Source organism: Diceros bicornis, chromosome 19 (genome assembly GCF_020826845.1).
Source record: "Diceros bicornis minor isolate mBicDic1 chromosome 19, mDicBic1.mat.cur, whole genome shotgun sequence".
Classification (NCBI taxonomy): Eukaryota; Metazoa; Chordata; class Mammalia; order Perissodactyla; family Rhinocerotidae; genus Diceros; species Diceros bicornis.
Window position 1 is genome coordinate 27,879,393 of NC_080758.1, and position 12,303 is coordinate 27,891,695.

General features: G+C 55.7%; 1 protein-coding gene across 2 annotated transcripts in view; it reads right to left on the reverse strand.

The window, feature by feature from the left end:
- Nucleotides 1-6,226: 6,226 nt before the first annotated feature.
- Nucleotides 6,227-12,303, reverse strand: part of HM13 (histocompatibility minor 13) — a 39,695-nt gene continuing 33,618 nt past the window's right edge. The window contains exons 11-13 of one of the 2 annotated variants that reach the window (XM_058562994.1): nucleotides 9,431-9,516; nucleotides 7,566-7,712; nucleotides 6,227-6,663 (exon numbers count right to left, since the gene is read on the reverse strand). In XM_058562994.1, coding sequence (XP_058418977.1) covers nucleotides 6,564-6,663; nucleotides 7,566-7,712; nucleotides 9,431-9,516 — 333 coding nt within the window. In that variant the 3' untranslated portion in view covers nucleotides 6,227-6,563. The remainder of the gene's footprint in view (nucleotides 6,664-7,565; nucleotides 7,713-9,430; nucleotides 9,517-12,303) is intronic. The other variant, XM_058562993.1, reaches the window with a different exon arrangement.

Consider the following 12,303-nt stretch of genomic DNA (forward strand, 5'->3'; position numbering starts at 1 on the left):
GGCGCTTGCTCACAAAGGTTCTCACAACCACACACTCCTAAACACACCAAGATCGCTCCAGATGCATAAGCCTGAGTAAGCAAACACAACCAGGTAGAAGCCCATCTATGACACCGTCCCACAGAAGATTCAGCACCCTCACACTTACCCACACACTTGTACCAACCCAAACAAGAACACACACACTCTCTTACTCACACATGCCCATAACTGCATAGACAACCTGTCAAGCGGAGAGGACCTGGGTCAAGCAGAAAGGCGCTCAGCCCCTCTCCCAAACCCCGCATCTTGGCAGCTGGCTTACCAGCCTTGGCCCCCTGAGTTTTCTTCACTCTCCCCACCATCTGTGACACGTGCGTCTCCTGTGCCTCCACCTGCCCTCCCCCACTTCAGGGCCCCAGCTGGACCCTGGGGTAGCCCGAGGAGGGGTGGGCACCTGCCTGGGGTGGGGGGCGGAGGGGACAGGCACGTAGAGGCCTTGAATGCAGCACCAAAGGGCTCAGCCTTATCTGGGTTCCCTCCCCCTTCCCCCTGGGCTGGTCCCAGGCAGGCACAGGGCCGGGCCACAGCTTTGAGGAGGGCGGGCGCAGAGGGGAGGAAGGGCCCCTCACAGACCCCAGCAGGCCTCATCCGCCACGCACGCAGGGGTCTGCCTTACACATGCAGATAGGCTGTTTGTCTCACCTGGTCTGCCTTAAAATGACAAAGAGGTTGGATGCTGTCTGGGTACTAGATGAGATGACAACGGACCAAAATAGGGAGGGGAAGGTTGTTAACTGTGGAAAGAAAACAGATGTCAAAATAGTATGCACCGCAGATAGGATTTGTGTTAAAACATACATAATAAACAGAAAAAAAATCTGAAATCTATGTTAAGGTGTTAATAGCAGTGATCTCTGGATGGCAGGATTATGCTGTTTTAGTTTCCTAATTTTTTACACATATTTTAATTTTCTGCAAGGTATGTGTATGCAGCTTCTGGATAATAAAAGGTTTTATAAACGAATATTTAATGGCATGAAAAATGACAAGGGGGTGGTGGCCTCCTGTGAGCCCAGAGCTTCGGCAGGCTCCTGATTGCCGTGTGGGCAGGGCCTTCTCTGCCCCTTTACTTCCTCATCTGTATGATGGTGACTCATCACGTGGAGGGTGATGTGCGGGGTAAGGACATAATGCGTGGAAACACTTGCCGTGGGGCTTGGCACACGGTAAACGCTCAGCGACGGTAACTGCTGTTCTTCTTCTTCCACGAAGGTGTCTGTTTGCACTGCCCAGTAGAGACTGGACACCTCCTGGGTGCCTGCAGGGATGGGTGTACATGAGTCCCCCAGGCTGGCTCACGTGCAGGTTCATGCACATATAGGTCTGCCCATGCACATAAGTGTGCCTTGTGCACACCTAAAGTGTGTACATTGCACGAGGCACACTGCACTCGTGTGAGGCATCAGACACATACACAAGTGTGTGCAAACAGGATGGCTCTGAGAACACCCTGGGGAGGGGGAAATGCTGTTTCAATTTCAGTTCTCTATCCCCCGCCCCCCCCTCGAACTCAGCTCAGGGCTGCTGGGAATTTAGGCTTCTTCTTGGCAGCTGACTAGACCCAGGGGCCTGGAGGGGTCTTAGGACATTTTTGTCCTAAGCGGGACAAAAATGGTCGGAGTGGAGCAGATTGAATAACTTCCAAGGAAGAGGAAAGTGGTAAGTAGCGTCCGGACACCTGGGTTTGTGGCCCTGCCATGCGGCTGAGGGACATCTGGATGACCCTGGGTCCATCCTCTGGCCTGCTTTCAGTCCTCGGTCTCTCCTGTCCATGCACCCCCATGGGCCATTGCCCATTTATCACTCAGAGCATCATCCTCATCACTGGCTTGGACTCCCATCGTGGCTTCCTGGCCTTCTCCATTTCTAATGCTTAGGAAGAACTACGTCGCTCCCCTGCTGAGACTCCTTCCTTGGCTCCCACTGCCTTCAGGAGAAAGCCTAAGCTCCCTGGCCGGGCCTGGTGGGATCTGCTCCCCTTTCCTCCTCTCTCCTCTCTCCCTCTTCACTCTGCTGGCCTTCTCCCTCTGCTCAGACTGGCACCCCCTCCTGGAAGCTGTGAAGGGTAAATGAGGGAGGGGAGCTTCCTCTTCTCTTTGTATTTAATTTGGAGTCCAACAAATTTGCACTCGAATCTCATCTCTGCCATTTTCTAGCTCTTTGTGACCCTGGGCAGGTTTCGGACTCTGAGTTTTAGAGGCCTCCTTTGCTAGATGGAGATAACAGTTAATATTTCTTTTTGCTAGGGCTGGATTTATTTCAGTTTTCAATTGTATTTGTTTTTGAAAAAATATGTTCACTTGGCTGAAATATTTAAAAACACAAAATATACAAAAGATTACATATACAGCAAAAATTTCCTTCCAAGCCACCCAGTTCCTTTGTATATTCCTTGCCCACAAATTTACTCAAATAGTGTCTCTTTTTACACATCTTCTAGACACTTCCATAAATATCATCTACTGAGGACCTGCTAACGTGCTCTCCATGGATTGTTTCACTCAGTCCTCATAGCCGCCCATGAGGTCGACAAGGAAACTGAGGCTCAGAGATGAGAAGCCACTTGCCTGAAGCCACACCTTTGGTAAGCAGTAGACCCAAGGTAACGTGAGCGTGTCCATTTATGAAGTGCCTGCTATGTGCCAGGCCCCGGGACTGGCCCAGACCTGGGACACTCTGCTGGTCATTCAACAAATACTGAGTGTCTTCATCTTTCAGGCACTGGGGCAGGAGCTGTGGCTACAACGGTGTGTGTGTGCGGGGGAACAAAGTGTTCCGCCCTCCCAGAGTTTATATCCCAGTGGAGAGAGGCCATCGCTGTCGCCCCATTTTCCGGGTAAGAAAACCACGGAACAGAAAGACAAGAAACTGCTCTGTGGTGACACGGTGATACGAATAGAGCTGTGATAAGCACCCTCGCTTTATTGGTGGGAAAACTGGGGCACAGAAAAGAGAAGTGACTTGTCCAAGAAAACCTAGCCAGTAGGTGCAACGCCGGGATTCGACCGCCCACGCGGGCTGGCCCGACCACGCGCGGCCGCCTGGCCCCTCCCCGAGGAGGGCGTGTCCAGCCGGGCCCGCCCCGCGCCGCCCCGCCCCGCCCCGCGCGGACGCGTTCCTGGCGGCCCCGGCGGCCGTTTCCTGCCTGCGTCGCTGGGCGGGCGGCCGGCCCATCTGGCGGCCCCCACGGGGCGGCGCGGGGAGGCGGCCCAGACTCGCTGGAGCCAGGCGCCGGCTCGGGCCCCCCCGCCCGCCTGGAGAGCCCAGGTGTGGCCGCGGCGGGGGTGGTGCCTTCCTTCCCGCTCGGCCCTTCCTGACGCACCCGGGCAGGATGCAGCCTCCTCCCGCCCCCTCCGCAGCCTCCGCCTCCCGCGACCCGGCCCGGAATCGGGGCGGGAATCCTAGCGGAGGGAGAGCGGGTGGGTAGGGAGCAGCAGGCCACGCCTCTGCCATCCACTCCTTATGACGCCCCTGGGCAAGTCTTGCCCTTTTTTTGGGGGACTGTTTTCCCATTTGCGCAAAGATAGCAGAACTCTGACCCCCTGGGTCTCACAGGTTCTTGCCTTGTCCCTCAGGGAACCCAGACAGGATTGTGGGGGCCCGGGGCACCTCTCCTGCCTTAGGTCTTAACATTATCATTGACTTGACATCCATTTATTCAGCCATTTCAAGTCTGTCTCCCCGATCACAACTTCAGCTCCAGAGCGGGCGCTTGGCCTGTGTTCCTTGGTGTGCCAAACGGCTTGACCGGCGCCCACCTCATACTGGGTGCTGAGGTCTGAGAAGGCATCTCAAGGCTTTACCCCCAAAAGTTGGAGTCCCCCTTGGGAGGGTCTTACCCATTTCACAGCTAAGGAAACAAGATAAGAGTGGGCAGCCCGCCCTCTCCATCAGACGCTCACCTTCTCCAGCACCACGCCAAGCAGGGAACCCCAGAATCCAGTGTCCTGATTCATGTCAAACAGCACATCTGGTGAACATCACGGTCTTGGAAGCCAGGCACCCTAGTTCAAACCCCCCTGAGGCACTTAATGTCTCTCTGCTTTAGTTTCCTTTATCTGTAAAAATGATGGTATCTACCTTGTAGGGTTGTTATAATGATTACATAAATATTTCTAAAATACATAGCATGATGCTAGAGATGTTACATACAAATGAAAGTGTATACTGGGGGCTCTCAGCAGGGCTGCTCTTCCCCCCTTGGAGCGCCCCACCTACTGTACTCAAAGGAGACTGAAGCCACAGAGATGGACAAACCAGGGGCAGAACTTGAGAGTTCTGGAGCAGTTTCCGGAGCATCCACCCCCATCCTGGGGTGAGGCTGGCACTAGGCCCACCCAGGGCCCTGGCCAGCCACCCACCCTGCCTCTCCAGCGTGCAGGCCCAATCCGTGCCCGGCCTGCTGCCATTTTTCCATGGGACTCTGGCGGTGGCAGTTCACATCTGGAGTCTAGACTCGGAGGCTCTGCGGGCCGGGCCTACCGCCCGGGCTGGGCCACCGCTGCCCGCTGTTTGCTCAGCTGAAGCTGGTTAATTGGAATTAGAGTGGCCTCTGCGGTGCTGGCTGGCCGGGCGGGCCCTGGATGGCCGCTGCCGAGGTCTGTGGAACATCTGGCCAGGCCAGGATGGTCATTAGGTGGCAGGCGCCCGGCGCCACTGCCACCTCAGCCTCAGCCGGGGGCCGGCGGTGACTCAATGAGGCCTTTGTGGGCTCTGGGCTGCAGAGCCAACCGCGCTGTGTGCCTGGGCTGCCTGCCCCATCTGCCGCCCTCAGAGAGGCCTTGTTCCAGGACCACACGGCCTCCCCTCTGGAGGCGGTAGAGATCCGAGAAGCCCCTGAAAGGGACCCCCCTGGCTGGGAGAAGCCTTTGAGATTTTCTATGCTTCTTTTCCTTTCCATAGACTTGTATGCCCAGAGAAGTTGGGTGGCTGGCTCAAAGGTGCCCAGCACACCAGCCACTGTGACTCAGGCCCAGGGCTCTGGAGAGGAGTTGCACAGTCCTTAGGACCTCTGGAATTCTATTTGGATTGCTTGAGATGGAATCCATGTCTATGGGCAAGCTGCCTCAACTCTCTCATTTGCACAATGGGGTGAATACTGGCACCTACAGCCCAAGACGGAGAATTCAGTGAAATCCTGTGCTGAGGTGCTTGGTACATGTAACACTCAATCCCTAGTGAGAATATTACAGCAATACTTCCAAATGTCTGCTCATACTTGTCCTTCAGCCACCTCCAAATTGTCTGGAAGCCACTGTTATTTTCAGCCTTTGAAGCTGAAGCTTGGGCAAGGGAGAGGCCTGGGCTGGGAGTTGGAGGCCTGAGTCTTAGGACAGTAGCCACCCTCTCCCAGCTCACTTTCTCCACCGAGTGACTCTGCACCAGGCAGGTGGATGAGGGCTGTGCCTACTCCTTGCCTGGTTGACTGGGGGTTCTCCTGCAGGCCAGGGCTGCTGTCTTCAGCAAACCTTGGAGAAACTCTGGTTCTGGGATCTCCAGCTCTCGGACCTGGATGGCCTCCCAGAAGCACTGGGCCCAATCCTTTCCCACTCTAGACTCTCCAGGAGCTCTGGCCCTTGTGCTGTGACTGGCCTCGCTGTGGGGAAGGGGGGTGGCTCCTAGAAGCAGGCCTTGCAGTAGTCATTTTGGAAGAACCTTGGAAATGGGCAGAATGGGAGCCATGGGGCCTTGACCCAGCTGAAGCCATATGGACATTGGGACCAGGGAAGCTGGCTCCTGCCAATCTGGGAATAAAATCTAAACTCGTCCCTGGGGCCCATGAGGCCCTGCCCATTTCTGTTCCTTTCAGATACTGGTCCTCTTGCTGAGTCAGGTCAGCCTTTTGCCCACCCCACCTTTCAACCACTAGCACCTGTCCAATTCTGTCGCTGCCCCCAAGTGTTGGGAGGAAGGTAGTGAGGGAAACTGAACGGCTGCGGGGAGAGGAGCGCTCATGGGCCCCCTCTGCTGGCCAGAAGGCGTCCTTGGGGGTGCTGAGCTGGCAGACCGGCCACTGGGTGGGCATCCAGGAGGATGGAGGGGCTGGGAGGTCAGGGCCTCCCCTCCAGGTTGCAATAGTCCCCGAGGAAGTCCTCAGGAAGGGGCTTATAGTAAAGTTTCTGGGTGGGAGGGTGAGAGCTAGTAAACCCAACACAAGATGCTGGGTGCAGAACCTTTCCAGGAGTGCAGGGGCCTGCCCGAGCAATGGGATGAGTTTTTAATGTGAGGCAAAGTCAGTCCACAATACAAAAGTCTAAAAATCAGACCCCCTTTTCCCACCTGGCACCTGGGAGGGTGGGGGAAGTTGGGGGCTTCCTTTGCCTGCAGGGGATGGGGAGGGCAGAAGGACGCCAGAGAAGGGGGAGAGGAAACCAGGCCACAGAGGCCCCGCTGGAGGGATCCTGCCGCCCGCACCCCTCTGCTGGAGCTGCCGGGCCTCCTGGGCCTCTGCCTGTGCAGGCCTGTGCTGGTCCATCCCTGCCTGTCTGGTCTGGCCCGCAGAGGGTCAGGCACCGGCCGCATCATTTCTCCTTCTTCTCCAGCCCCTTCGATGCTGAGGCCTCTGTTCCCTCTTTGGATTCTGTCACTGCCGCTGGGTCCTTAGGGTTTGACTCCTCATAACTGACCAAAAACAAAACAATAAAAACACCACATTTAGAGGAGCGGGGAGAGTAGAACCTTGTGCCCCACCTCCCCACCATCCCAGGAAACCCCCAGGCTCACGAGGAACAACAGCCCCACATCCATGGCCCAGCATCTTCCAGTACCTGGCCCTGGCCCACTGTGTGCCCGCCTCTGACAGGCTGCTCTGCTCTGCGCCTGGTGGTGGCAAGGGCAGCGGCAAATGGAAGAGGTTGGGCTTGGGCTTGTGTGGACCAACTTTAAGTTTCTTGAACCTTCCGCTGGAGAGAATGGGGTAAAAAACGGGGTGGCCTGGACGAGGCTATGGGAGATGGGCTGCCTCCCAGGGCACATGGCAGGAGTCAAACAGCTCAGCCCCAGGGGTGTGGGTGGGCGGAGGGTTGCTCTACTGGCAAGTGGCAAGGTGCCACCTTGAAGGCGGACATCCTGGCTCAGCTCTTACTATCGGCTCCACTCACTGAGCAGCTGAGTTCACGCCAAGGACAATACCCACATTTCCTCACCAGGTCAACCTGCGAGGCAGGAATGTGCCCACTTACAGATGAACAATGAGAGGCTCCGAAAGAGGAAAGTGACTTGCCCAAGGTTATATATATACAGTGAGCAGTAACAGTACTACTACCGTATGGCAAGGGCTGTTGATCTGCACTCTCTCACGTGAGCCCCGCATTACTGGTGTGGACAGGGAGGTTCTGGGTTGCTCTGCTCCACGGCCCCACGGCCGGGTGCACTGACTGCCTGGTGGTTGTGGAGGAGCTGCCTCCTGCTGCCTGCCCCTGGCAATACTCCCTGCCCCATACGCTGGAGCTGGGGGGTCTGCCCTACCTTGGGCCCCGGGGCAGTGGGGGGAAGCGGGCAGGTGGGCACCCGCTGGGTATTACATGGCGCTGGGATTCTGCGGGCGCCGGCGGCGAGGGCCGGCTAGCTTCTGCTGCATGGAGTCGGCCAGGCTGGCTGGGGAGCCCGAGACTGTGGGGAAGTGGGTGAGCCTCGGGGTATGAGGCAGGATTTCCGCCGAGGACTCGTAGCTGTGTGAGAGACAGACAGACAGACAGAAAAAAGAGATGGAGAGGAAAAGACTGAGGGAGGACAGAGATTTTCCTTCCAAGGAGCAGGGAGCAGAACTGTGACTATTTTTATCTATGTCTGCACTTTCCGACTCTGTGGAAAGAAGCCGGTATTACTTGGAGAATAAAAAAGAAAAGATGTACCTATACAGGGGATGCTACACAGCTGCACAAAAGAACAAGGACGCTCTAGATGTATACGTGCTGCTGCAGAAACATCTCTAAGACACTGTTGTGTGAAAAATCAAGACGCAGGATGCTCCGAGAATGCCCCCATCTGTGCAAGATTACATCCACACATTTGCTTTAGGTGCAAAGATGTCTCAGAACGTGTGTGTGACGGAGCTGGCCTGTGGGGCGGCTGGGGTGTGAAGGGGTTGTCCCTCTCACAGCCATGAACTCGGAACCATGTGAATGTGTTACCTATTTAAAAATAAATGAATAAAAAAGGGAGCGCCAATAAAGGGAAAAGTAAAACAAAGGATAAGGTGGAGGATTAGGGAGAGAGATGGACAGAAAGAGAAGAGAGACCACCTGCTTTTTCACCTCCCCCTAAGACCCTCCTGAGGGGCGGGGGCAGAAAGGAGGGCACAGTGCCCACATGGCAGAACATTTAGGGAAACCAAGTAGCAAGTGGTTGAAGCACACCCTCTGCCCTGGCTGGGGGTGTTCAGAGCTTGACCCCATGAAGGGTCTGGGGAGGTTACCCCAAGGGGTGGGGGCCTGGGGCTGAGAGTGGATGAGAGTCAGAGGAGGGTGAGGGGCAGGTGCTGAGCTCAGGGATCAGGTCCCACTCCTGTCCCCAGAGCTCCCCAAGATCTGCCCCCAAGTTCACCCCCTCAGCCTCGCCTCAGAGTCCACAGGGCTTTGCCAGGCCAGGAGATACGGGCAGGCAGGTTGGGAGCCTGGGGCTTCTGGGCAGGGCAGGGAGGGCAGAGGCAGATAACAGGGGAGGGCTGAGTCACAGGTTCCCCTGCAGGCAGCCAGGTGCACAGAAAACCCTGGCAGGCGCTCCAGGGACAACCTGGAGGCCAGGCAGGTGGAGCTGGGTGGAAGGCGCCTGAGTGGGCAGCTTCAATTGCAGCTGGCAGTTATTTCTGGGTGTTGGCAGGTGGGGCCAGTGGTGCTGGGGAGCAGACACCTGTTAGAGTCACGCAGGCTTTGGGGTATGGATGGGGCTGTGCACAGTGTATGGCAGGTGTGCTACGGCTATGGGGAAGGAATATGTGTGTGATTGAGTCAGAGAAACCAGCCAGCTATGGTTACACTGGGGTCCCCCCATAACTTATATGTGAAAACTGAGGCCAGGAGAGGGGAAGGACATGCCTCAAGTCACATGGTGGCAGAGTCAGGCTGGGAACCCAGGGCTCCTGACAGCAGGGCAGCCCAGGGCAATATCTACACCAGCCAGCCCCTTCTCAAGACCCAGCTGGCCTCTGGGTGTGGGGCTGCCTAGAGAGCCCCCAGGCCTTGCCCTCCCCTGGCTTCCAGCCCAAAGAAAGGTTCCTGCTGGTGCTCACAGGCCAGGCACCTACGTGTTGGCGGAAAGGGTGAGGGGTGGGGCTGGTGGTGGGAAGAGTGTTCCCCTGGAGACGTGTACAAACAGCCCAGGCAGGCTCCACTAGCTGCCTGCAGGTACACCTGTGCCATGCAAGCGTCTGCCCTCTGCCCCCTCTTACCTGAACATCTCTGTCACTTCTCCTTTGGCCAGTGCCACCAGGATGGGAAAGCCGATGCAGGCAGGGACCAGGTACAGGAGGGCAGGCTGTGAAAGGACACAGGCTGGTGAGGCAATGTTGGGCAGGGCACTTGCTCAGGGCGACATCCATCACTCCAACCCTCTCCTGGGCGCGACCGAGGGACAGGGACTGCCCAGGTTCACAGAGCAAGTCAGTGAACCGGGCCTGAACCTGCGGCTCCCGACTCCCAGAGCAGGGTTGCTCCTCTGTGGGAGGGAACGCAAGAAACTCAAGTATGCAAGGCTTAAAGGGTGCCCAGGAGCCTGGCTGGCAGCGTATGAATCACCTGAGACACCAGGTTCAAACATGCAACCTCCTGGGTTGGTCCTATTCCCAGAGACCCTGCTTCCCTAGGTCTGGGGCCAGAAGTTTGCATTTTTAACAAATTTCAGGAGATGCTGTTATGATGATGATGACAATGACGATGACACAGCTGCTATATATGGAGTACTTGCTGTGGCCTGTATTGAGGTCACCCAGCTGGTCACTGGCTCTGCCGGGATTCATGCCCAGGTGGTCTGGGCCCAGAGCCCGTGATGAGACTCCCGGTGAAGCTGGGTTTGGAGGACAGGACAATTCTACTAACAGGCCCTGTTCATGGAGCACCTACTGTGTGCACTGAACTCGGGCCTCCCAGGGAGCGTTTCAGGCCATCCCCACATCCCGTGACCGTCCTCCTTGTGTACTGGAGGAGGGCTGATGCTTTGGGAGGAGAGGGGACAGCTCAGGCCTCTGAGGTCTAGTCAACCACGGACCAAACCTCATGCATACTGGACTCTAAAGCCATTCTTTTCCTTGCAGCAACTGGAAGCTGGACATCACTCTACGTTCAACCCTCCATGGCCCCTATGCTCCCAGCGGCCTGAAGTCCCCATGAGATGTGACCCCTGCTTCCTTCTCCAACCTCACCTGACCTGCCCTACTCTGGACACACTGGCCTCATTTTGGTCATCCTTGTCACCTCCAGCCACAGGACCTCTGCACATGCGGTTTCTGGGATGCTCTTCCCACTTGTGCCTAGTCTCCTCCTCCTTCAGACCTCAGCTCAGCTGTTACTTCCATGCGGGAGCCTTTACTTGCATGGAGTCAGGTCCTCTCATGGCACACACTGGGGGGCCCCTGCAATCCTTCACAGCATTCTCTGGCAATTGGGAACGAAACATCCCTGTGCCATTACAGATGAGTCTCTCCTACTAGGCTGTGAGCTCCGTGAGGGCAGGCTCCACGGCTGTCCTGTTCACTGCTGTATTCCTGCCACTCAGAAGAGGCCCTGGTCAATACTACGCAATGGCTCCTTCACAGTGCTCACAAAGCCAAGAGGGTGTCCTGGAGATGACTGGGGTGAGGGTGAGGAGACGACATTCCCAAGGCACGGCCAGCCCCTGGCCAGACAACAGGGCTCCACAGCCCCTGAGCCTGACCTTCAGACCATTTCTTGGCACCTGCCGTGGGTGGGCTGTAAACCACATCACTTCATATATATTATTCTTGAATCTAATGACACCATAAGTACTAGGATCTGAGTTTTAAAGATGATGCTACGGAGGTTCAGACAGGGGCAAATGACTTGCTCAGGGTCACACAGGGTGTGTAAGTAGCTGAGCTGGGATTTGAACTGGGGCAGCTGAGCTTCTCCCACTGCATCAGGCCTTTGCTATGAGCTAAGCTTCGGGCCAAGAGTGATAGAAATCACAATGACAAAGGTTTGCACCAAAATTTGTGACAGGCAGCCAAAGCAGTACTCAGAGGAAAATTTATAACCCTAAGTGCATTTATTAGAAAGACTTGAAATAAATAATCTGAGCTTCCAAATCAAGAAGCTAGAAAAAGAATAAACACCCAAAGCTAGAAAGAAAATAATGAAGGCAAAAGCAAAAATTAATGAAATATAAAAGGAAACAAATACAAACATTAAAATTTAATTTCTGAAAAATTGACCTCCTCATACCCATTTTATAGATGAAGAGATGAGGATCAGAGGAGGGAAAAGGATCTGCCCTAAATCACACCATTGCTCAGAATGTGGACCCAGGTTCCTGTCTCTAAGTCCAGTGTATTTTCTTCACCAACGCCAGGCTGGGCAAAACAGAGGGCTTCCAGGGGGGAAAGTCTGGCCCCCGCGAGGCCTGCCTCCTTGGAGGGCCAGTAGCCACTGAGGGGCTCCTTTGGGAGGCAGTGAGTTTGCTATTATCAGAGGGATACAAGCCTATTATTTTCTTTCCTCTCAAGGCACCAGGGAACCTCTCCAAAGAAAGTCAGTGCTAAGGAGAGGCTGGGATGTACCACTCAGGGCGGTGACTGGGAGTCAGGACACCTGGCTCTCCATCCTGCCTTGGCTTTGTTGTGTGACCACAGATAAATTGCTTTCCTCTCTGGGCTTCCTTCTCCCTTGCATAGTGAGGACACCTGATCATCATTCAGGGCCTTTCTAGGAGGCTGCTAGCCTCCTGGCTTGGAATGGGTTTTTGATGGAGGCCGAATGGCTTGAGGACCACATAGGCAGAGGTGACCCCTATCTAGGGAACTGCTGGCACTGGGACTGCGTGTGTCTTGGAGAGGGAGAGAGACCTCATGGAACAGGTTCCCCTTGTGTCCCGGATCCCTTCCCAAGAAAGATTTTCAGGGAGATGCCCATGTGGATGACAGGGGAGAACAGCTGGGCTACTGCTGGGGAGCAGCACAGGCCTGGGGCTAGCTTGATTTTCTGTGTGACTCAGGGGAGTCTCCTTTTCTCTCTGGGTTACAGTTTCCCCACAGAGAGGCCCAGCTCTGTTCCAGCCTGTGAGAGCTCCCAGTGGGATCCTCCACAAGTC